At 57.4% G+C, this 24,386-nt stretch overlaps 2 protein-coding genes across 2 annotated transcripts; one reads left to right on the top strand and one right to left on the bottom strand.

Annotated features, from left to right (window-relative positions):
- The first annotated feature begins 999 nt into the window (after positions 1-999).
- On the top strand, positions 1,000-2,632 carry TOMM22 (translocase of outer mitochondrial membrane 22). The gene is made up of 4 exons (XM_062201952.1): positions 1,000-1,137; positions 1,333-1,451; positions 1,720-1,837; positions 2,010-2,632. Exons 1-4 carry the CDS (start codon positions 1,015-1,017, stop codon positions 2,082-2,084), a joined length of 435 nt encoding a protein of 144 aa, XP_062057936.1. The 5' UTR covers positions 1,000-1,014; the 3' UTR covers positions 2,085-2,632.
- A 1,609-nt stretch (positions 2,633-4,241) lies between these two features.
- Positions 4,242-20,894, bottom strand: JOSD1 (Josephin domain containing 1). The gene is made up of 4 exons (XM_062202837.1): positions 20,189-20,894; positions 6,867-6,995; positions 6,547-6,741; positions 4,242-6,136 (listed from the first exon to the last, which is right to left on the bottom strand). The coding sequence occupies exons 1-4, from the start codon at positions 20,371-20,373 to the stop codon at positions 6,037-6,039; spliced, it is 609 nt and encodes a 202-aa protein (XP_062058821.1). The 5' UTR covers positions 20,374-20,894; the 3' UTR covers positions 4,242-6,036.
- Between the last annotated feature and the right edge of the window lie 3,492 nt (positions 20,895-24,386).

Here is a 24,386-nt window from a genome sequence, read left to right as displayed (position 1 = left end):
TATTTTTTTGGACAGGCAAAGTGGATAGTGAGAGAGAGAGAGAGAAAGGTCTTCCTTTTTGCCATTGGTTCACCCTCCAATGGCTGCTGCGGCCGGTGCACCGCGCTGATCCGAAGCCAGGAGCCAGGCGCTTCTCCTGGTCTCCCATGCGGGTGCAGGGCCCAAGGACTTGGGCCATCCTCCACTGCACTCCCGGGCCACAGCAGAGAGCTGGCCTGGAAGAGGGGCAACCGGGATAGAATCCGGCGCCCCGACCGGGACTAGAACCCGTTGTGCCGGTGCTGTGGCTCAACAGGCTAATCCTCCGCCTTGCGGCGCCGGCCTTCAAATAAATTTTTTAAAGATTTACTTGAAAGGCAGAGCAACACGGACAGAGGTCCTCCACCCATGGGTTTACTCCCCCAAATGATGGCAATGGCCAGGGCGGGGGCAGGCCAAAGCCAGGAGCCAGGAGCTTGGGTGCAGGGGCCCAAGGACCTGGACCATCTTCCACTGCTTTCCCAGGCCATTAGCCAGGAGCTGGAGCGGAAGTGGCGCAGCCAGGACTCGAACCCATGGCGGCCTTCTCCCCGGCCCGTTTTCCTCGCTTGTAGAATGGAGATGACAGCGCCATGTCCGGGTGTTAGGATTTAGGGAGCGGACCCTGCCGGGGCCGGCACCCAAGGGTCAGCCTTCACTTGAGACCTCCGGCCGTGACCTGTCGCTTCCCCCCCAAACCTCCAACTCTTCATTCCCACCGAGTAGCTCAGCGCCCGGGGACAAGATCCTGGACCAGTGTCCGTCGGAGCGCGGTCCCAGGGAGGCTCGCCAAAGGCCCCCGCCACAGCGCCCCGCGGCCCCCGCAGCCTTGCCCGCCGTCGCCCGGCCGCTGCCGGGGCCACGGGCGCCGGGGGCCGGCGGAGCGGAGGCGCCGCTCTCTCCCGCCGCGCGCGTCTCGATCCCCGGAAGGGCCGCTCTGTCCGCCGCCGCGCCGCGCTCGCCTCCTCCCTTCCGCTTCCGGTGTCCCCCACAGCCATGGCCGCCGCCGCTGCCGCTGCCGCCGCGGGCGCCGGGGAAGCCCTGTCCCCGGACGAACTGCTGCCGAAAGGCGACGCGGAGAAGACCGAGGAGGAGCTGGAGGAGGACGACGACGACGAGGTACCAGGCCCCCGCGGGCTGCGGGCGGGGAGCGGGCCTGCCGGGGGTGCGGGCCCCGCGTGCTGCCGCAGCGGGGCGAAGGCGGCCTCGGGAGGCGGGGTCGGGGCCTCGCGGGGGCCCGGGGCTGCGCCGGCTGCGGGGGTCCGGCGTCTCCCGGCGCCGCTTCAGCCCAGACCCGCGTCTCCCCCACCGCAGCTGGATGAGACCCTGTCGGAGAGGCTGTGGGGTCTGACCGAGATGTTCCCGGAGAGGGTCCGGGCCGCAGCCGGAGCCACTTTTGATCTCTCCCTCTTTGTGGCTCAGAAAATGTACAGGTAAGGGGCGAGGACGAGGCGTGCCGGGGCGGCCTGCCGTGCTGCGGGGGAGCGCGGGCTTCGGACGCATCGGGCCAAGGTTCCAGTGACCTTGGGCCGGGCGCCCCTGAGCTCGCCGTGGGCATTCCGACCTGGCAGGGGCGTTGCGGGCTCACTGGAGGTCCGAGAGGCGGGTGCCGAGCTCGGCAGAGCCGGGCGGTGCCTGCGCTCGGGGCAAGCGGAGGAACACGCCGCGGCGGGGCTGCATCTCCCCGCGCTCCCTGTGCAGGTTTTCCAGGGCAGCCTTGTGGATCGGCACCACCTCCTTCATGATCCTGGTGCTCCCCGTTGTCTTTGAGACCGAGAAGCTGCAGATGGAGCAGCAGCAGCAGCTGCAGCAGCGGCAGGTGGGCCCGGCCGGGAGCCGCGGGTGGGGTGCGGGTGGGCCGGGCCCGGTTGTGGGGGTGGGGGATGGGCCGGGCCCCGCCTGCCTGCCTGCCTGTGCCCTGCAGGTGTGATGAGAGTGGGTCAGAGCCCCAGGCCTGTACCATGCCTTACCCTCTTCTCTTTCTCTTCCAGATCCTTCTAGGGCCTAACACAGGGCTCTCCGGAGCCATGCCAGGGGCTCTACCTTCACTGCCTGGAAAGATCTAGATCGTCGCTGCTGTCTGAGCTGTCTGGATGGGAGGAGTTTGCAATTCCAGTGTTTGAACTGCTGGTTTTTTTTTTTTTTTTCAACTCTGGCACATTGCTCTAAGCCTGGTGGAGAGAATCCCCCTCGGGGTCTCCTGAGACTCCCACCGTGCAGCCGTGCTCAGCTGTGCTCTGTCCTCACTGACAGCGCAGCCAGGGGACAGTCCTGTCAGCGCTGCCCACCCCGCCCCTCACTAAGCCGCTCCCAGCTGGAAGCTGCCCTGGGCCACCGCGGGCTGGACGGACCCTGGGGCACTGGTGACTCTTGCTGTTGGTAGAGAACGGAGATGCCAGGGAGGGACGAGCCCGCAGCGTGCAGCAGACAATGCGTTCCAGCTGCGAAGTGGCCGCCGTGAACCCCGTGTGGGGAGAAGAGGGGGCCCGCAGACGGAGCGGAGCTCGTCTCCTCCGCACGACCTGCTGTTAGATCTGTGTGTGTCAGGCAGTGCTCACTTTTTGTATTTAAATATTAAAAATGATTCCAGCCCAGTGTCTGCCTGTGCACCTGAGGAACGTGAACTGGGAGCGTTTCTGGACGTCGGAGCTGCGTGCCATCCTGCACTCCCACCTGAGCCAGCTCCTCCATCTCATACGGGGTGACCTTGGAGATTTCGTTTTTTGGCCAAGCAGTCTTTTATTATTTAAATTGAAAGGCAGTTAGATTGAGAGAGAGATCTACCCTCTGCTGGTTCACTCTCCAAACGGCTGAACGGCCAGGCAGAAGCCATGACCCAGGAACTCCGTGCGAGTGTCCCATATTCCCGGCTGCACTAGCAGGGGGCAGAGCAGCTGAGGCTTGAACGGGCACGCCCACATGGGTGCCAGGGTGGCAGCTGGCGGTCCCAAGCCACCTTCTTTAATAGCGGTCTGTCCAGAATTCAGTCACTTCCTGGCTCACCAACGTAAAAGGTTTAGAACTAGGTACTTGTGGTCTACAATAACTTGAGATGGCTAGCAAGTATTTGTGGGGGGCCGGTGCTGGGGCATAGCAGGTCAAGGTGCTGCCTGGGCACTGCTACTCTACATGGGCACCAGTTTGAGTCCTGGCTGCTCTGCTTCTGATCCAGCTCCCTGCTAAATGTGCCTGGGAAAGCAGTGGAGGACGGCCCAACTACCTGGGCCCTTGCACCCACGTGGGAGACCTAGATGAAGCTCCTGGCTTAGAATCCTCCCAACTGGCAGTTGTGGGCATTGGGGGGTAAACCAGTGAATGGAAGCTCTCTGCCTCTCCGTCTTTTAAATACATATTTTAAAGAGATATTTGTGGGGAATACAGTGCTGATTTTCAGTTTGTTTATTTGAAAGACGGGGAGAGATTACAGCTGCCCGTTCATGCCCCAGATGGCCACCACAGCTGGAGCTGAGCGGATCCAAAGCCAGGAGCTTCCTGGTGTCCCACGTGGATGCAGGGCCCAGGGACTTGGGTCATCCGCTGCTTTCTCAGGTGCGTTAGCAGGGAGCTGGGTCCGAAGTGGAGCAGCTGGGACCTGAACCAGCACCCGTATGGGATGCCAGTGCTGCAGGCTGGGGCTGTAACCCGCTGTGCCGCGGTGCTGGTCCCAATAGTGCTGATTTCTAGTGTTGGCTATGAGGGGGAGCTTTGCAAACTGTTTTTTATGACCTGGTTTTTAGGTGGAGCAAGCTACAGTGCTGCTCCACTCCACCAATCCCACTGCCTGACCAGGGTCTTAACCCCCAGGCCAGACACCCACTTTGCATTTTTTTAATGCTGAGACCAGGCACACCACTGATGAACACCACGGTAGTAGCTTTCCTAAGCCTTCGGTGGGACACTGCACCATCTAGAAGGCAGTATGGGCCCAGATTTAGAGGCTGCAGCTGGATGCCCATCTAGGCTGTCTGATGACCCTGTCGTGTGGTCTGGAGGCTGAAGCAGGATCCCGTCTGGTACAGCCTGTGCTGGGCACACGGGGCCTTCAAACCATCAAGCCCACCATTTGTGAACTCCGGGGAGCTGCGGAGTGCCTCAAGGTGCTTTGCCGTATGTAAACGAAGTGTCTGGATTTGTAGGTGAGCACGGCATGGCTGGACTCCTCACAGGACGAGTTCCTTTAGAGTGGCATCATACTTCTAAACGCAGTTCAGGCAGCTAAGATGTATGTAGTTTTCCATTTTTAATATTTGGTTAAACAAAATACATCTTCTGTAAACAAACCCAGCACAAGGCCAACAAAAAAAGGGAACAAAAGCAAAACAAGCCTAGGGTTGCCCCTCACTGGGCATCAGGGCCGGGCCTCCCTCCCCTGCAGGAAGTGGGCTTCCTGCCCTTGGGCGTCAGCCTGGGTCCCTGTTCCTAAGCACCAGATCGGATATGAGCAGAGAAACCGGCCCTGAATGTCGAAGCGTCTGCATATCCCATCGGCGCGTGGGCTCTGCATGCAGGGGGCTCCCGGGAGCCCGGGCAGGGTGTGCAGAGGAGCTTCCTCCCCAGAGATGGCTTACTGTCACCGCCGGCGCCAGAGGACCCAGGGCCTGCCTGTGACGAGCAAGGTGGGCTGGGGTTCTGGCTGTGGCGGCTGGCAGGTTGTGCAGGGCGAGGAGCTCCCTGGGTGCCAAGCAGGTCTGCTGGAAGATGGGACTGCAGCCAGTGGCCCAGGGCGCAATGCAACGGCTGCTTGTGGCTTGTCACTCAGCATCGGACACGGCCAGACGGCGCATGTGCAGAGAAAGTGCTGGTGTGGACATGCACTCGAGTGCCGGGGGAGCCGCTCCACGTGAGCGTGGCCAGCGGCCGCTCTCAGGCCTCTGGAGACTGACCTGCCTCTGGGCAACCACGGGCACTCTGCGGGCCCTGGGGGTACTCTTACTTCCTCTACTCTGTTTTCCAAAGTTGAGGGAGAAGAGTGGCCTACAGCTATTTCAAGAGGTAGGGGCGGGTCAGCCAGCGGCCTGTGCTGCACAACCGCCCAGCTCCAGGCTCTGCCTCACTGGCAGCTCCGGCTTCCACCAATCCTGGCTGCTGTACTACGTGTGTTCTTCCTTCACCAGCTCCATCCCAAATTAGTAGGGTTTGATGTCAAAAGCTGAGTTATTTTTTTCCGATTTTGCCAGCAGGGCCATCTGGGAGAGAGGTCTGTGGCCCCACGGCCTCCTCAGTCAATGTGGTGGAATGGCAGGGAAGAACCAGGCGCAGAGCAGCAGCCACCACGCCACGCCGCTCCCAGCGTGGCCCAGCCACCTCCTCTGAGGCCTGGCCTCCCCCGCGGGCTTGGGGCCTTAGGGACCTTCTCATGGTAAAATCTGAGGCGAGCTAGACGACCCTTCAAAACGGGGTAAAGGGCGGGAGACGGCCTGGGTGCTGCCGCTGGGGCTTTGGAGACGTTTCCTGAGAGACCCCTGTGTTCTGGGTCCTTTGAGCCGGTCACACGGCTTTGCGATCCTGTGTCCTCAGACCCGCGGCTGCGCCGGGAGGGAAGGCAGAGGTGAGTCTGGAGCGGCGGTGGCGCCTGCAGCAGAGCCCGGGCGAGCCTGAGCAGCCCCACGCGCCTCTTCCTGCTTGCCTTCCCTTCCAGGAGCACAGGCTGGGTGGCTCCCACAGCGGCCACACGTCCGTCCTGCACTGCCGAATCCGAAGGGACCCCGATGAGATGCTTGGGGGGCAAGGGCGGCCCCACTGTGGAGGCCACAGCACAGCAGAGGACTGGAGGGCGGGGCCGAGGTGAGGCTGGGCAGGACTGTCACACAGGACTGGGGGCGGGGCTGGGTGGGGCTGTCACACCAGGACTGGGGGGCGGGGCTGGGGCGGGGCCAGGTGGGGCTGTCACAGGACCGGAAGGCGGGGCCAAGGTGAGCCTGGGTGGGACTGGGGCGGGGCCAGGTGGGGCTGTCACAGGACCGGAAGGCGGGGCCAAGGTGAGCCTGGGTGGGACTGGGGCGGGGCCAGGTGGGGCTGTCACACGTCCGCCCTCCAGCTCTGATGGGCTTCCACCTCTTCTGGTACCACCAGCAAAAGTTCACAGTTCTTTCCTTGCAAATGATGCTTCAGAAATGTCCTAGGGGACAGAACAGTGAGAAAGGCAATGGAACGCTGGTGAACGCACACTCCAGCTCCCCAGAGCCCTCGCCCCACCCTGGCCGTCCTGAAGGCTCCCCTCCCGGTCAGCGCTGCCCCTGAAGCCTGGCCCTCCTCACGCGCCCAGCCAGCAGCTGTCGCTCAGAGCTCTCTGAAGGTCTGTAACTGTTGAGAGTCATTTTCCTCCTTTGGCTCCCTCTGGCCTGAATGCCTGGCTGCCTCGCTCTGGAACAGCAGTGACCCTGTCACATCTAAGTGGAGAGGCCCCGAGCGCTGGTCGTCCGGGCTGGAATGGACAAGGACCAACGCCCCGATGGGCTATCGCGGGGACAGCGACGTCATCTGTGTCCGGCGACCTCCCCGGCACCTCAGCCCCACCGCGGCCCTCACCTGAGCTCGCTCTCGCCTCCGATCCACTCGGGCGTCTTGAGTTTGGAGTCGAGGTTGTAGTAGGCCCCTCCCACCTCGCGCACACAGACCCAGTGCTGCCTCTTGAGGGGCAGCTTGAGCGGCCCCCAGCACAGGCTGGAGGGCAGGTTCAGGATGAAGCCCACGACGTTACCGAGCGCGATGACGCTGACGTCCCTGCAGAAGAGAGCCGCGCTCAGGCCGGAGCCCCCGGGCCCTCCCCACGCCGACCCAGAGCCCTGGGCTGAGGGCCGGCTCTGCAAGCCGCAGCCCCGAGTCAGGCCAAGCCCGGCGCACGTTACCTGCGCTTGTCCCACCAAACGGCTTCGTAGCCCTTGGTCTGAAGCGCTGCCATGATGACGTTCACGTCGTAGTTGCCGTTTCCCAGCATGCTCTTCTTGTGGGGCGTCACCATGGTGTTTGGGGACAACCTACAGATGAGGCAAGAGGCAAGCTGAGACCTGAGGTCCGCCCGGCCCCTCGGGGCCCTGTACTGCCCTCTGGCGGGGCACTGACCTCCCCCCAGTGCCCATTCAAACGCAATCTTGCCAGTTTCTCTCTTGTTTTCTGGATTATTTTTTAAAATTTTAATTTTATTTGAAAAACAGAGCTCTTCCGTCCACTGGTTCTCTCCCTAAACGTTCACAAGAGCCGGGGCTGACCCAGGCCAAAGCCAGGGACAAGGATCGCCCACAAGGGTGGCAGGGACCACATCAGCAGGGAGCTAGAGAGGACGCAGAGCTGGGAACCCAGGCTCCCAGCAATGCAGGCATCCCAAGCAGCTCCCTAGTGCCGGGCACAAGCTCACCAGGACTCTGGGCTCCTACTGCCCTAGAGCTCACCTCTCTTCTTCCGCAGAGCTGCCACCCCGCAGCGTGCCTGCCACTCTGCAGTCAGTGGGCACATGAAGGAGTCTGCCGACGAAGCCGCAGCCCGCCAGCCTTCCAGGCTTCTGCCTGCCTTGACACGGGCCATTTCACACTGGGAGACGCTACTTGATATTTTCATTCGTGTAGGTAGTAACTGTTGATACTTCCATTTTCTACACTTTAAATGCTACTTTAAACATTTTTTATTTATTTGAAAGACAGAGTTACAGAGAGAGGTAGAGACAAAGAGAGACAGAGGTCTTCCATCCCCAGATGGCCACAATGGCTGGATCTGGACCAATCTGAAGTCAGGAGCCGGGAGCTTCTTCTGGGTCTCCCACGCGGGTGCAGGGGCCCAGGACTTGGACCATCTTCCACTGCTCTCCCAGGCCACAGCAGAGAGTTAGATCGGAAATGGAGCAGCCAGGACTCAAACCGGGGACCATATGGGATGTCAGCGCTGCAGGTTGGGGCTTTAACCCACTGCACAACAGCACCAGCTTCAATGCTACATTTTTAAAAAAGATTTAATAATTATTTATTTGAAAGTCAAGAGTTACAGAGAAAGAGGGACAGACACACAGAGATCATCCATCACCTGGTTTACTCCCCAGATGGCTGCAATGGCCAGGACTGGGCCAGGCCAAAGCCGGGAGCAAGAAGCTTCTTCCAGGTCTCTCATGTCAGTGGGAGGGCCCCAAACACTCGGGCCATCTTCTGGTGCTTTTCCCAAGCCATTAGCAGGGGCTGGATCAGAAGTGGAGCAGCCAGGACACAAACCAGTGTGCATATGGGATGAGGGCCTTGTAGGTGGTGGCGTTGCCCACTACATCACAACGCCAGCCCCTTCTTTAAATGCAATTTAAGGCCTGCATATCTTGCAATCTTTAATCATTAAATACTCAAAGTTATACACGGGTTCAGACAGCTAACATAAAGTATAAACGGAGGCCAGGTATAAATGGAATGGGGGGGGCTGGCATTGTGGCACAGCAGGTTAAGCCTAGCCTGCCACGCCAGCATTCCATATGGGCACCGGTTTGAGTCCCTGCACTTCCGATCCAGCTCTCTGCTATGCCTGGGAAAGCACTGGAGGATGGCCCAAGTCCTTGGGCCCCTGCACCTGTGTGGGAGACCTGGAAGCTCCTGGCTCCTGTGTTAGGATCAGTACAGCTCCAGCCGTTGTGGTCAATTGGGGAGTGAACCAGAAGATGGAAGACCTCTCTTTCTCTCTTTCTAACTCTGACTTTGAAATAAATAAATAAATCTTTAAAACAAGACTTGACTTTAGTCCAAGGATGGCAATTTAAAACTTCTCCACACACAGCAATGGTACGGAATCTTCAACCACACTTCTGCATTGTCTTACGAGCCTCCGATCGTGGCCATGTGACCCACACTCTCCTCAGGACCCTGCTCATCTCGTCTCTGACCTCCTGCCGCACCCGCCTTCTTCCTGTCCCCAGAACACACCACGCTGTCTCCCTCTGCAAGCAGTGTTCCCTGCTACAGTCTGCAAGGCTCTTCCCCTGGAAGGGCGGGCGAGCTTTTCTCCACCAAGGGCCACCTGATACGTGCAACATCATTTGCAGGCCATATGAAATTATCAACTTAAAAACTAGCCTATAGCTGTACTGAATTTTGAGTTGGGCCTGCAGGTGCCTTGGAGAGCCAGACCAAATGGTTTTATGGGCCACCCCCGCCCTGGACCCTCACTCGCTTTGCTTGTTACCATCTGGGTCTCAGCTGTTACTGCCGCAGTCTGTACTGCCCTGTACTGCCCCCCAGCCCTGACGTGTCTCCCAGGGCAGCCTCTGTGTCGACTGCTTCAGTCGTAGCCCGTGGCTGCTGCCGGTCGTGTCTTCTCACCTGTCTACACTGGACCATCAAGCAGGACCCGGCCCTGGTCACCCGGGCCTCAGAGGGCCTGGCTCGTGATGCAGACTCTGGGGGCTAAGCTGTGCTCAGAGTCCTCTCCCTGGAATTGAGGTTCACACTCCCATCTCCAGGGCTAGCAGTGGGGGCTAAGCTGTGCTCAGAGTCCTCTCCCTGGAATTGGGGTTCACACTCCCATCTCCAGGGCTAGCAGTGGGGGCTAAGCTGTGCTCAGTCCTCTCCCTGGAATTGGGGTTCACACTCCCATCTCCAGGGCTAGCAGTGGGGGCTAAGCTGTGCTCAGAGTCCTCTCCCTGGAATTGGGGTTCACACTCCCATCTCCAGGGCTAGCAGTGGGGGCTAAGCTGTGCTCAGAGTCCTCTCCCTGGAATTGGGGTTCACACTCCCATCTCCAGGGCTAGCAGTGGGGGCTAAGCTGTGCTCAGAGTCCTCTCCCTGGAATTGGGGTTCACACTCCCATCTCCAGGGCTAGCAGTGGGGGCTAAGCTGTGCTCAGAGTCCTCTCCCTGGAATTGGGGTTCACACTCCCATCTCCAGGGCTAGCAGTGGGGGCTAAGCTGTGCTCAGTCCTCTCCCTGGAATTGGGGTTCACACTCCCATCTCCAGGGCTAGCAGTGGGGGCTAAGCTGTGCTCAGTCCTCTCCCTGGAATTGGGGTTCACACTCCCATCTCCAGGGCTAGCAGTGGGGGCTAAGCTGTGCTGAGTCCTCTCTCTGGAATTGGGGTTCACACTCCCATCTCCAGGGCTAGCAGTGGGGGCTAAGCTGTGCTCAGAGTCCTCTCCCTGGAATTGGGGTTCACACTCCCATCTCCAGGGCTAGCAGTGGGGGCTAAGCTGTGCTCAGTCCTCTCCCTGGAATTGGGGTTCACACTCCCATCTCCAGGGCTAGCAGTGGGGGCTAAGCTGTGCTCAGAGTCCTCTCCCTGGAATTGGGGTTCACACTCCCATCTCCAGGGCTAGCAGTGGGGGCTAAGCTGTGCTCAGAGTCCTCTCCCTGGAATTGGGGTTCACACTCCCATCTCCAGGGCTAGCAGTGGGGGCTAAGCTGTGCTGAGTCCTCTCCCTGGAATTGGGGTTCACACTCCCATCTCCAGGGCTAGCAGTGGGGGCTAAGCTGTGCTCAGTCCTCTCCCTGGAATTGGGGTTCACACTCCCATCTCCAGGGCTAGCAGTGGGGGCTAAGCTGTGCTCAGTCCTCTCCCTGGAATTGGGGTTCACACTCCCATCTCCAGGGCTAGCAGTGGGGGCTAAGCGGACACCACCTCACTCTGCAACCCAGCGTTATTTTATGTTACTACTTTCTGAAAATGAAAACCTCCGTTAGGCACTGTATTAGTTGTGTTTGGCTGCACCTCATTTAAGCCTCACAGGAAAGCTTTGAGCATAGGTCATAAAAACTGAGATGTGGTGGTTTTAACTGACTTGCCGATGGAACTGGGCAGGCGCTGTGCTACAGAGGGTTAAGCCGCCGCCTGTGACACCGGCGTCCTATACTGCAGTGCTGGCTGGAGTCCGGGCTGCTCCACTTCTGATCCAGCTCCCTGCTAATGTGCCTGGGAAGGCAGCAGTGACGGCCCAGTCCTTGGGCCCCTGCACCCACGTGGGGGACCTGGATGGAATTCCAGGCTCCTGGCTTCAGCTTGGCCCAGCCCTAGCCATTACAGTCACCTGGGGAGTGAACACGAAGATGGAAGACTTCTCTCTCTCCCTGTCTCTTCCTCCCTCCCTCCCTGTCACTACTTTTCAAATAAATAAAATAAATTGAAAAAACCAGCTGCGACAGAGCTAGGATTCAAGCTTGGGTTCCGTTTCCATTTTACACACAATGCCCGGGAATCAGAGGTGCCCCCCCCACTAGCTGAGCCCCTCTGACTATGCCAGGTCAACAGGGCAAAGGCTCTCCCTCGGCCTCACCCTCGGGTGAAGTGAGAAAGCTCTGCGGGCAGGCCTGTTTCCCCTGCACCCTCACTGCTGCCCGTGAATCTCTGGCAAAGGCTCCAACTCCAGCAAGGCTCTCCCAGCCCTGACTCCCTGCAGGGCTCCCCCCCACCAACTCCCTGCAGGGCTCCCCGGGCCCTGACTCCCTGCAGGGCTCCCCCCACAACTCCCTGCAGGGCTCCCCGGCCCCAGCTCCCTGCAGGGCTCCCCGGGCCCTGACTCCCTGCAGGGCTCCCCCCACAACTCCCTGCAGGGCTCCCCCCACAACTCCCTACAGGGCTCCCCGGGCCCAGCTCCCTGCAGGGCTCACGCCTCGCGGCAGCACGGTCCCCAGTGTAGCCTGCAGGCTTCCCAACAGCGGGTGCAGCGGGCATCCAGGAGTTCAGGACAATGCGGGCTGAGTGACGCAAATCAGCAAGGTTACCCGCGGGACTCTGCGTGCCCCTGACGTGCTAACCTTCCTGTAGGTCTCTAGAAAAGGGGGTTACGTGAGTGCTGCGGCGTCCGTCTGTCTGGAGGTGTACGCTACAGGGGCTCAGATTCGCGCCCCTTCCTGTCTGTTCCCTCTGCCTCCGTGCTAACTGGAAGCCTCCAGCCCACACCTGGGCTTCTGAGAAAGGTTCCTAAACTGATCTTGCTTCAAAGTCCTCTCCCATCAACTCGGCCCAGATGTCCCTGCCATAACCCCCAAGGGCGTCATTTCACTCCATTACGTAAGAACTGGCAATGGAGCCAACTCCAAACCTCTCCCCTCCCCCCAGCCCTTCTCAGCATCCTGTACACTCCAGGAACCATGACAACATTGCCTCTATTTTAGTATTTTGCTTATTCCAGGCTGGTGCTGTGGTACAGTGAGTAAAGTTGCCACCTGCAACGCCTGGCATCCCATATGGGCACCAGTTCATGTCCTGACTGCTCCACTTCCAATTCCAGCTCCCTGCTAATGGCCTGGGAAAACAGTAGAAGACAGCCTAAGTGCTTGGGTCCCTGCACCCATGTGGGAGACCAAGATAAAGCGCCTGGCCTTGGCCTGGCCCAGCTCTGGCCATTGTGGCCATCTGGGGAGTGAACCAACGGACAGAAGACCTTTGTGTCTCTCCCTCTCTAACTCTTTCAAATATAAATAAAGAAATCCTTTAAAAAATACAAAATAATTTTTAAATATATTAGATGTTGGCCGAGGCCACGGCTTAATAGGCTAATCCTCCGCCTGCGGTGCTGGCACCCTGGGTTCTAGTCCCGGTCGGTGCGCTGGATCCTGTCCCGGTTGCCCCTCTTCCAGGCCAGCTCTCTGCTGTGGCCGGGAGTGCAGTGGAGGATGGCCCAAGTGCTTGGGCCCTGCACTCGCATGGGAGACCAGGAGGAAGCACCTGGCTCCTGGCTTCGAATCAGCGAGATGCGCTGGCCGCAGCGGCCATTGGAGGGTAAACCAAGGGAAAAAGGAAGACCTTTCTGTCTGTCTCTCTCTCACTATCCACTCTGCCTGTCAAAAAAAAAAAAAAAATATATATATATATATATATATATATATATATTAGCTGTCTACTTCCAAACCAAATGCTACAGCTTCTTCAGGCTGTCCATGGACTCTTTCCTGACTGTGAAAAGGGAGACTGGGAAGACCACACACATCTGAGTTCACAGCCAAGCACCATCAACACTGAGACGCAGCCTCCAGGCCTGGTACCTCATCTGCAAAAATGGGAACAACTCCTCTTACTGGCCACTAAAGAACTCCGTTGTTTTAATACATGGCCAACCTATAAGTAAGTTCCTGGAGCGAAAGGCACTGCTCTTCTGCTCTGAATCCCTGAGGTAGGCACAGGCAACTGGACAACACGCACTGGCCAAGCCCACCGAGCTGAAATTAGCTTCCTACGCATTCCGGAGGAGCCAGTGGGCCCGGCGCACTTGCCATGCCAGTACTTCCACTTTTACTTTAGCCATCTAGTGCCAAGTGTGCTAGCTGCCTTTATACAGGTTTTTATCTCTTAACCCTTCCAATAATCCTGAACTGTAAACAAGGAAGCTGAGGTGCAAGGTCACGGTGACTTGCACAGTCACGCACGGTGAGAGGCAGGGCTGGGACTCAACCTCTATGCCCAAAACGGCCCTCAACAGTCCACTGCTCCCGGGGAATTCCTCACGACCCAGACTTTTTCTTTTTTTTTTATTTATTTATTATTTTTTTTAATTAATTTTTTTTTTTTTGACAGGCAGAGTGGACAGTGAGAGAGAGAGAGAGACAGAGAGAAAGGTCTTCCTTTGCCGTTGGTTCACCCTCCAATGGCCTCCGCGGCCGGTGCATCACGCTGATCCGAAGGCAGGAGCCAGGTGCTTATCCTGGTCTCCCATGGGGTGCAGGGCCCAAGCACTTGGGCCATCCTCCACTGCACTCCCGGGCCACAGCAGAGAGCTGGACTGGAAGAGGGGCAACCAGGACAGAATCCTGCACCCCAACCAGGACTAGAACCTGGTGTGCCGGCACCGCTAGGCAGAGGATTAGCCTGTTGAGCCACGGCACCGGCCCTTTTTTTTTTTTTTTTTAAAGAAATATTTATTTATTTGAAAGAAGGAGTTACAGAGAGAGGTAGAGAGAGGTAGAGAGAGAGAGAGAGAGAGAGAGGTCTTCCATCCACTGGTTCACTCCCTAAATAGCCACAATGGACAGAGCTGAGCTGATCCGAAGCCAGGAGCTTCCTCTGGGTCTCCCACATGGGTGCAGGGGTCCAAGGACTTGGGCCATCTTCCAGAGCTTTCCCAGGCCATAGCCGAGAGCTGGATCAGAAGAGGAACAGCTGGGACTCGAACCGGCGCCCATATGGGATACCGGCGTTTCAGGCCAGGGCGTTCACCTGCTGCGCCACAGCGCCAGCCCCTCGAGCCAGACTTTCAAAAGGAAGTCCCCTTTGCAAACCCCTGTTCAGGACTGTCAGAGATTCCCAGAGATTCTGGGCCGAGAAGAGAGCCTCTGATTTTGGTCATCAGAGCCAGAGGTCAGCGCCATGAAGACCGGAGGTGATCTAAGAGACGGGACCGGGGCAGGGGCCGCTGCTTGTGTTGCCTGCATCTCAGACTGGACCGCCTGGGTCTCAGTCCTGGTTCTACTTCCAATTCTAGCTTCCTGCTAATGTGCACACACTGGGAGGTCCTGCCACCCACACGGGAGACCCAGATTCAGGTCTGGACTCCTGGCTTTGGCCTGGCCCAGTCCTGGCTGCTGCAGGAATCCGGGGAATGAAGCAGTGCATGGAAGTTACCTCCTTCTCTCACTGTGTATGTTTGCCTTTCACGGATAAGGAAACACGTATGAGATCCTAAAGATACAGACTGATGGGCCCGAGTGCCGGCTACTTTGTCTCTGATTCAGCTTCCTCCTAATGTGCAGGTGATGCGCCAGCCACCCACACGGGAGAACCAGATGGGGCTCCCGGCTCCTGGCCGGGCCCCGCCCTGGCTGTTGTGAGCGCGTGGGGAGTGAATCAGCAGAGGCCAGACCTCGGGGCCTAGTCCAGGTCTCCACTACTGTCTACATCCTCTGATCAATCCTGATCCTCCCGCATGGTCGCTGGCCAGTGATGACTCTGGATTGTAACGAAAAAGGAGATGAGGAGGCATTTCACAAGATCCTTTTCCTCCTTTTGAGCAGGTACAAAAGAATATGGCTTGGGACTTCCTGCTACGTTTCTGAATAAAGTACTGATCACCGGGCCAGGCACACACAAGTGCTCTGTGGGTGCTGGCTGTTATCGCCACTACTGCTGCTACTATTACTGCTATTACCACCACTACTACTACTACTACTATTACTGCTATTATTATTACTACTACTATTACTGCTATCACCACCACCACCACCACTACTACTACTATTACTGCTATTATTATTACTACTGCTATTACTGCTATTACCACCACTACTGCTGCTACTACTACTACTACCACTACTGCTGCTGCTATTACTACTACTACTATTACCACTACTGCTGCTATTACTACTACTACTATTACTACTACTACTACTATTACCACTACTGCTGCTACTATTACTACTACTACTATTACTGCTACTACTTCTATCACCACCACCACCACTACTACTATTACTGCTATTATTACTACTACTATTACTATTACCACTACTACTGCTACTACTGCTATTACTATTACCACTACTACTACTATTACTGCTACTACCACTACTACTATTGCTGCTATTATCACTACTACCACCACCACCACCACCACCACCACCACCACTTGTGTCTGGCCCCTGGACAAGACATTCAAATCTTCAGAGTCCAATACTGAACAGTTCCCCTTCTCAGTGTATAACCACCACACTTTCTCAGCGTGGCCCCTCCCATCCGCTCAGGCCCCTTCCGCTGGGAGGCTGGACTCTTCCCCTCCGACGGGGACGCTGCGTGCTCAGCAATATCCTTAAGCTTTTTGTTCCTATCAACGTGCATTATGGACTTTTTTTCTGTTACCATACTCATTTTCACCTAGATTTTAGTATTTATTTATTTGAAAGACAGAGTTACAGAGAGAGGAGAGACAGAGAGATCTTCCATCCGCTGGTCACTCTTCAAATGGCCGCAATGGCCAGGGCTGTGCCAGGCAGAAACCAGGAGCCCAGAATTCCATCTAGGTCTCCTACCTGGGTGGCACAGTCCCAAACATTTGGACCATCTTCCACTGCTTTCCCAGGCACATTAGCAGGGAGCTGGATGGGAAATGGAGCAGCCGGGACTTGAACCAGTGCTCATACAGGAAGCTGGTGTCACAGGCAGTGGCTTAACCCACTGCACCACAATGCTGGCCCTTAGTTACGATTTTCATAGCTATTTTATTTGAGGGACGAATGCTTAGCTAGCTGCAAGAACATATGATCATGGAAAAACTGGGATGAACCTAGTGAAAATAGCTGGGGTTTGAGCATTTTCAAAACAACCTACCAAAGCTACTACTATATCATTTTATTCCTAGGACCCCTTCTCTCTCTCTTTAAAACTGACTTATTTATTAAATGGGCAAAGGGACAGAGAGATCGAGTATAAGTGGCTGCAACAGCAAGGTCTAAGCCAGGCTGAAGCCAGAAAGCCATCCTGGTCCCCACCCAGGTGGCATGGCCCAAGGACTTCGGCATCATCCACTGCCGTCTAAGGCACCTTAGCCGGAAGCTAATCAGAAGCGGAACGGCCATACTCAGAATGGCATTCAGATATGGGATGATGGTGTCACACGTGGTGGCTTACCCCTACTCCACTGTACCATAACACCATCCCACAACCCTTTTTCAAAGCTTAGACATGTGATAAAATGTACGAGGTCAAATACCTACATCCAGACACATACACAACGACCTCTGTCCAGATTCTCTGATCTTTCCTCCGATTTCACAGGTTGAAACAGATCCTCCTCAAACCAGGCTTCTTTTTGCTACTGTTACAGATGTAACCACTAAGCTTAAGCCCTGGACCAAGGGGCTGGTGCTGGACACAGTGGGTAATGCTTCTGCCTGCGACACCAGCATCCCACATGGGCACTGGTTCGAGACCCGGCTGCTCCACTTCCGACCCAGCTCCCTGCTAACGCACCAGGAGAGGAACGGAGGCTGGCCTGAGTACTTGGACCACATGTGGGAGACCCAGATGGAGTTCTGGGATCCTGGCTTCAGCTTGTTGCAGACATTTGGGGAGGGAACCAGTGGATGGAAGATCTCTGTCCCTAACTCTGCCTTTCAAATAAATCTTGGGGGCCAGCCCTGTGGTGGAGTGGGTAAAGCTGCTGCCTGCAGAGCTGGCATCACATATGGGTACTGGTTCGAGTTCTGGCTGCTCCACTTCCGATCCAACTCTCTGCTATGACCTGGGGAAGCAGTAAAAGATGACCCAAGTCCTTGGGTCCCTGCACCCATGTGGAAGACCTGGAAGAAGCTCCTGGCTTCAGACTGGCTAAGCTCTGGCCATTGCAGCCATTTGGGGAGCGAACCCGTGGATGGAAGATCCCTCTCTCTGCCTTTCCAATAAATAAAAAAAAATTTTTTTTAAATCCAATAAATCAATCTTCAAAGAAAAAATATCCTGAACCAAGACTCTTTAGCCCAGATCTTTCTCAGTTCCTATTATTTCTATTTCAAACGTGAGTCATCGTCTATCTAAAACTCCATTTCATCTCCACTCTGTCTTTGCATTTCTCCTTTTATCTGGCCACAGTTCAACTGCCAAGATGGACTTCCTCCCAACAAACAGCACTGCCCAACACTGCTGCCATTCAGCAGCGAATCGGCGTGGAACTGGAGATCCGAGCCCTCGTGCAGTCGCTCTTGCCAGCATCGCACCCCTTCCCGTTAAGCTCCAAGCACATCGCCTTTTCACTTTCAAGCTGCTCCGAATCCCACGGCTCTCGCTTCGCGGGGCCAGCGCCCGGCTCTGCTGCAGACCCGAGAGGCCCCGTCCTGCCCAGCCTGTTTCTCCGCCATGCCTGGCAGTGCCTGGCACCCTGCAGGCAGCTGGTCAGCGTCTGCTTAAAACACTCCATCCTCCCTCCCTGTGGATTCGTCTCACACTTGTTGCTCTGCCTGTCCACACAGACTTTGTCCACGCCAAACACCCCCCACGGAGCTCCACGAGTGGGCCTCTCGTACTGCTTTGCTGAGGGGCTCGGGTGATCTTATACTGTGCCAGGGCGCTGAGGGGACAGGACCCCGGCTCCCTGCGGGTGTCGGGCAGCTCTGCAGCGTCCCTCCCGTCCCTCCCCGTAGGGAAGACCCAGTTCAAAGACTCCTGCTGTCTCCACAAACACGCAGTGGTCCCAGCTGTGCACCGCACGTTCAATCGTTGAGTGGTCTCACCGTGCCCAAAACTTCCCTAGTGAGCACCACTGGATACACAGAATCTCACCCTCCTGGTGGGCAAAACCACGCAAGTGTCAACTAAACCCTCCATCCCCAGGACCAGCACTGGCAAGGCTGTCCCAGGACGGGTCTGGGTACTCCAGTCGCCAGCACACTCAGGTACTCACTCTAAGTCCTCCTCCGTAGTTTTCCTTCAGTGAGTAATTTGCAAACACCTGCTGAGCAGAAGAGCTACTCGGGGCTGGCCACCGGGAAGCCGACTCTAACACCCTGGTCCTCCCTCCTGCTCCTTCCAGCACGCGACCTGGTGACCCGGGACAAATTCTGTTCCTCCCAGGGCTGCATTTCCTGAAGAGTTAACTCTGCCTGCTGCCAGCTAATACCCATGATGCCAATGACACATTTTCCCTGCCACAGCTGCGGCATTACTCGGGTAATTATTACTCAGGTAATTATTGGCACTGGAGAATAATTACTCTTGTAATTTTGTCAGCACGCTGCGATTCTTGTAAGAGAAGCTCTGTGGTTGTCTCAGGGTACATGGTTCGCTCCTATGCGTCACAAACCACCCCAGCAAGGTGGATTCCAGCTGTCGTTTGGGTCCTGTGTGGCAACAACTGCATCTCCAAGTGAGGGGAGCCAGAGAAGGGTCCTCTCTGCCAACACGCACAGCGCCAGGAATCCCCGAGGGTTCTGCACTGGGGACCCGGCACAGCGCCAGGAATCCCCGAGGGTTCTGCACTGGGGACCCGGCAGGCCTAACCCTTCTGGCTGGAGCCATCTCCGACAGGCTCAGTGCCCGAGCTGCTCCGGACTGTCGATGTGCCGCTGCGCCCGTCCAACCCTGCGGGCTCGTTCTCAAACCCTCCAAAGAATCACAGGCCATCAAAGCCAAGAGAAAACAAGCTACCCGTCTATCTACCTGCGGGCGAGAAAGGCCATCTACAATAACCCTGGAAGGAGCCAGCATCTGGAGTCGGTTTCCGGTCACAGCTTTGTGGGAAACAGAGACGGCGAAAGCGTCTGCAGCTCACAGAGAGCGTGAGGACCAGCCCGGGGCCTCCAGAAGGGCTGAGCCCCACGCACCCGAGTGTCTGGTGCCCAGCACAGCCCACCTGTGAAGACAGCTGACTGTGTACAGACACCTTGTCCCCTCTCGACGCACGCGCCGACGGCAGGACTTGAGAGGCACCGTGGCCACCACAGCAGTCACCAGCAGGTACCGATGGGGATCCCACCCTGGCTCCGAGTCCCGTCAGGTTCCTCTGGGCTAAGTACTGAACCCTCCTGAGTTCTGCCTTTGGTAAAAAGGAACTAACAGTGTGTGTAATACGTAGGAGGGTGCCTGCAAAAATTCTTTTTTTTTTTTTTTTTTTTTTTTTTGACAGGCAGAGTTAGATAGCGAGAGAGAGAGACAGACAGAGAGAAAGGTCTTCCTTCCGTTGGTTCACCCCCCAAATGGCCGCTACAGCCGGCGATGCGCCGATCCGAACCCGGGAGCCAGGTGCTTCTCCTGGTCTCCCATGCAGGTGCAGGGCCCAAGCACTTGGGCCATCCTCCACTGCCTTCCCAGGCCACAGCAGAGAGCTTGACTGGAAGAGGAGCAACCGGGACAAAATCCGGCGCCTCAACCGGGACTAGAACCCGGGGTACCGGCGCCGCAGGTGGAGGATTAGCCTAGTGAGCCATGGTGCCGGCCTGCAAAGATTCTTAAGTCGAATATGCATGAAGCCCTAAATAGTTCATAAATACTACAACACATTATACCTGGACTTCTATTTTCCTTGAACCAAAATAGACTTATCTTTTAAACTTTCTGAAGCACCCTGGGGTGCCCACGGGACGGATGGGCAGACCACCCAGATAACACAGGAGAGGCGGCAGCACCGTGCCTGGACTCGGTACGCGGCAGCCAGTGGTCATCCTCCCCACCCCGCGTGCTCCCGGGGCTTCTAAGAGCAGCCGCCCCTCCAAGCCTGCGGGTCTGTGTCGCTGAGACACTGGCTCACCCACCCCAAGTCACAACCACCACGCACCGAGGCGCCGGGAAGCGGTCCCCACCTTTGGAAGATGTCCTGCAGGGTCTCCCGCGTGAAGGCCTGGCCGTCCTGGAAGACGTTGTTGAGGGCGTGGAGGGCACAGAGCTCCCGCCGCTGCTTCTCGTGGTAGATCTGTGCGGGTGCCGCCGGGGGCAGCTCCAGCGACTCCGATTTGGCTTTGTCTCCTTTCCATGGCACGCAACTCATGTTTTTCGTTTTCGGTTCCGGAGAAAGCTGCCACCACCCCTCTCCCCTCCGGAGGAAGATGGAACCACTCAGTCCACCCGGACTCCCGAGGTCCACCTCACTCCCCGGGGCCCATGACTTCTGCTTTGTCACTGGGAGAAGAGGTTGCAATCAAGCGGATAAAACGCAGAGCCCACCTCTTCCCTCTTCTCAATAGAAAAATAACTTTTGGTTCAGTCTATTCCGCCGCCACTATCAAAGTGCAGAATTTTTTTTAAAAAATCATCTAAAAAACTGTTAAGCCCTCGTTTCCGTTTCCCCGCCCGCCGCTCCGAAAACCCCGATTTTTCTCGCTGTGTGTTTTCCTCCCTGCAAATGCCCACCAGGCCTCAACACCGGAGGGCCGAGGGCAGCCGGGCGCGCCGCTCCTTTTCTTCCATCGCGTTCCAACCACGACGCCACGGACGCAGGAGACGAGGCCCAACTCCAGGGGCTAGCGCGGGCCGGGCGGCGTGGGGCCCACGGCTGCGCTGCGGCCCCGGGGGCGGCCCGCCATGCCGGACAGCCCGGCCCGCGCCCCCCGAGGGGTGGGGCTCGCCGCCGTCACCGCAGCCTCCCCGCCCGCCTCGGACCCCTGTCCGCGCCCGGGCCCTCGCCCCGCGGGCACAGCGCGCCGCCGGCCACTCCCTCAGCGCCCCGGGCCGCCACCTGGGCCGCGGGCACAGCGCGCACCTGAGCCCGGCGTCCGCGGCTCCGGAAACGCCCTCCCGCGGCGGCCCCGCCCCGCCGCTGCGTCACGTCTGGCGTCACCGTGACGTCAGCAGCGCCGGCCGCCGGGGTGGCCCTTCCGCGGCCTGGCCCCGGGCCTCGGCGCTGTCCCGGGCGCCGCCGGGCCGGGCTCGCTGCTCCCGCGCGGACCTGTTGTGCGTGCTGGACGCGTGACGCGGTCGGGCCCCGCTGCGGGTCGCCCCGGGTGGCCGCCGGGGAGCCTTGCTGCCCGCGTCTGCCCGGCGCTGGGCGCCTTGCGTGGGGCGGAGGAAGGCGGACACGCGCGGACTCGCCCCCGCCCCGCCCGCGGAAGGCACCGCGTCCAGCCCTGGGGTTCATTCTCCGATTCCGGGTGAAGCAGTAAAAGCCCTCGCCCTTCCCGGCTCTGCCACTCCCTTGGCCCTGCTCCAGCGCGAGTCTTTAGAGCTCATTACCCGAACGGCGTTCTCATTTACCATCCCTGAGTGCCTTCCGCGTGGGGAGGGGCTGGCTCTGCCCCTGCCCGACTTTTGATTATCTTCCCTGTTGGTCATCTGAGAGCCGCCTACGGGCTGTGGGTGCATTTCCGTAAAATTACTGCGGGCTTGCAATGTAGCAAGCACTGTGTCAATACACACGTATGTAAACGAACTCCTCCAATTTTTTTCTTTAAGATTTATATATTTGTAAGGCAGAGTTACAGGGAGAGAGAGAAATGTCGGACATCTGCTGGTTCACTCCCCAAATGGCAGCAACGGCAGGAACTGGGCTGATCCGAAACCAGCAGCCAGGAGCTTCACCAGGGTCTCCCACCGGGTGCAGGGGCCCAAGCACTTGGGCCATCATCCGCTGCTTTCCCAGGCCATAGCAGAGAGCTGGATTGGAAGTGAAGCAGCCAGGACTCGAACCTGCGCCCATATGGGATGCCAGGGCAGTTTGCTGGCCCCTCCCCATTTTTTTTTTTTTTGACAGGCAGAGTGGACAGTGAGAGAGAGAGAGAGACAGAGAGAAAGGTCTTCCTTCTGTTGGTTCACTCCCAATGGCCAGCACCGCGCTGATCCGAAGGCAGGAGCCAGGTGCTTCTCCTGGTCTCCCATGGGGTGCAGGGCCCAAGCACTTGGGCCATCCTCCACTGCACTCCCAGGCTACAGCAGAGAGCTGGCCTGGAAGAGGGGCAACCGGGACAGAATCCAGCGCCCCAACCAGGACTAGAACCCGGTGTGCCAGCGCCGCAAGGTGGAGGATTAGCCTATTGAGCCGCGGTGCCGGCCCATTTTTAAAATTCATTTTTCTACACCCCCCCCCCCATATTTTTAAAGAAGAAAAAAATCTAAGCTTAGAGAAATCCATTAGCTTGTTCCAGGTCACGTATGTCTGCGGATCCAGGATTTAAACCTTTGGTAATTTTTCAAAGAGGATGTAAAGGTGGAAAGTCCCTTTCTATAACATTATTCTAGGACTTCCGCATTCAGTCCAGGAAGCACCTACTCCGAGTATCTCTGGGCAATGGGCAAAGTCCTGCAGTGAGAAAGCGTGTGTTTTCAGGTGTCAGGAGTGCTTTCTGAACGTGGACTTTCTGGACGAGCCAGTGGTAAAATATCAACCTGAGGAATAGTGAAAGTGTGTTTTTGCTAATCTCTAATCTTAATACAACCCGGCACCCATAGTCACCAAAATGGGATTGCTCCCCACCGCCAACCATTGTGCGTGTGTGTTTGGTATTTATTTGAAAGGTAGTTACAGAGAGAGAGGTCTTCCATCCACTGGTTCACTCCCCAAATGACCATGGCTGCCGGAGCTGAGCTGATCCGAAGCCAGGAGCCGGGAGTTTCTTCCGGGTGCAGAAGCCCAAGTCATTGGGCCATCTTCTACTGCTTTCCCAGGCCCCAGCAGGGAGCTTAATCGGAAGTGGAGCAGCCAGATCCTGAACCCGTGCACCTATGGGATGCCGGCACTTCAGGCTAAGGCTTTACCCACTACGCCACAGCTCCGGCCCCCGACCACTTAGTTCCGCAGCACATATCAGCTGGCTTTCCTTGTTCACCTCCATTCTGACACCCACCTCTTACCAGATTTCTGGGGAACATAAGTGGCACCTTGGTTCTTGAATCTGGCAGAGAAAGAATTCTGAGCCAGTTGGAGTGAGGCAGGAAGCAAAGTGTATGAAGCAAAGCAGAAACACACTGAGGAAAGACCGAGGCGGGCAGGCAGCCCCTGGGTCACGGCAGGGACTGTCACTCGTCGGCTGTGCTTTTTTTTTTAAGATTGATTTATTTATTTGAAAGAGTTTACAAAGACGTCTTTCACCCGCTGGTTCACTCCCCAAATGGCCACCACGGCTGGAGCTGGGCCAGTCCAAAGGCAGGGGCTTCTTCTGGGTCTCCCATGTTGGTGGCAGGGGCCCAAACACTTGGGCCATCCCTTATTGCTTTCCCAGGTGCATTGGCAGGGAGCTGGATTGGAAGTGGAGCAGCCGGGACTTGAATCAGTGCCCACATGGGCTGCGGGCGTCACAGATGGAGGCTTTACCCACTACGCCACAGCACCAGCCCCTCGTTTTCTGTCTCTTGACTGAGAGGTGCAGTATTCCTCCCACAGGTGGGGTTTCTGTAGAATGGGGAGGGTGTTGCCTGGAAAGAGTGAGGAAGTCCATTTTAGTCCCTGTATGGTTGGCCCAGATCTGTCATGGTGATTTGGGGACTTCTGTGTAACAGAGGGATTCCTAGAAAGAGTGGGGGGGGTGGGGTGGGGGAGGTCTGTTTCAGTCCTGACGTGGTTGAACCAGATCTGTCATGGTAATGTTGCAGGTGGAGTCCTCCTTGGGGCAAGGAGATGAACGATCTGACCCCACTGTGTTTGGGCCGCCCTTGATTGCCAGGCTGCCGGCCCTGCTCATGCGTGCCTAACCGCCTACTCTAACTCGTCCACCTGGAGGTGGGGCTAGGAGCCACAGGTCAGCGGTTCAGGCCCCCAGGATCTTCTCTCACTGCAGACGCCCTGACCTCTGGAATCCTCTGACACTGTATGAACTGGGGCTCCCATGCCCCCCGTCCTTGGGCCCAATTAGGACAACCCATAGAACTCAGGGAAACACTCTACAGTCACCGGTTCATTATCAAGGGTATTGCCAAGCGTTAGATTGACAGCCAGGTGGGCGGGAGCCTGAGGGCGGAGCCTCCACGTGTCCCTGGGCTCACCCACCCTCCCCCAGACCCAGATCCCCCACCTGCTGACCTCTGAGAGGCCCTGCGCTCGGTTCCTCTTGTTTTACTATAGAAGCTTCTTCA

Source organism: Lepus europaeus, chromosome 10, assembly GCF_033115175.1.
Source record: "Lepus europaeus isolate LE1 chromosome 10, mLepTim1.pri, whole genome shotgun sequence".
In the NCBI taxonomy this organism is placed as follows: domain Eukaryota; kingdom Metazoa; phylum Chordata; class Mammalia; order Lagomorpha; family Leporidae; genus Lepus; species Lepus europaeus.
Note: the sequence above shows the minus strand (reverse complement) of the source record. Positions and strands in the feature narration are given on the sequence as shown.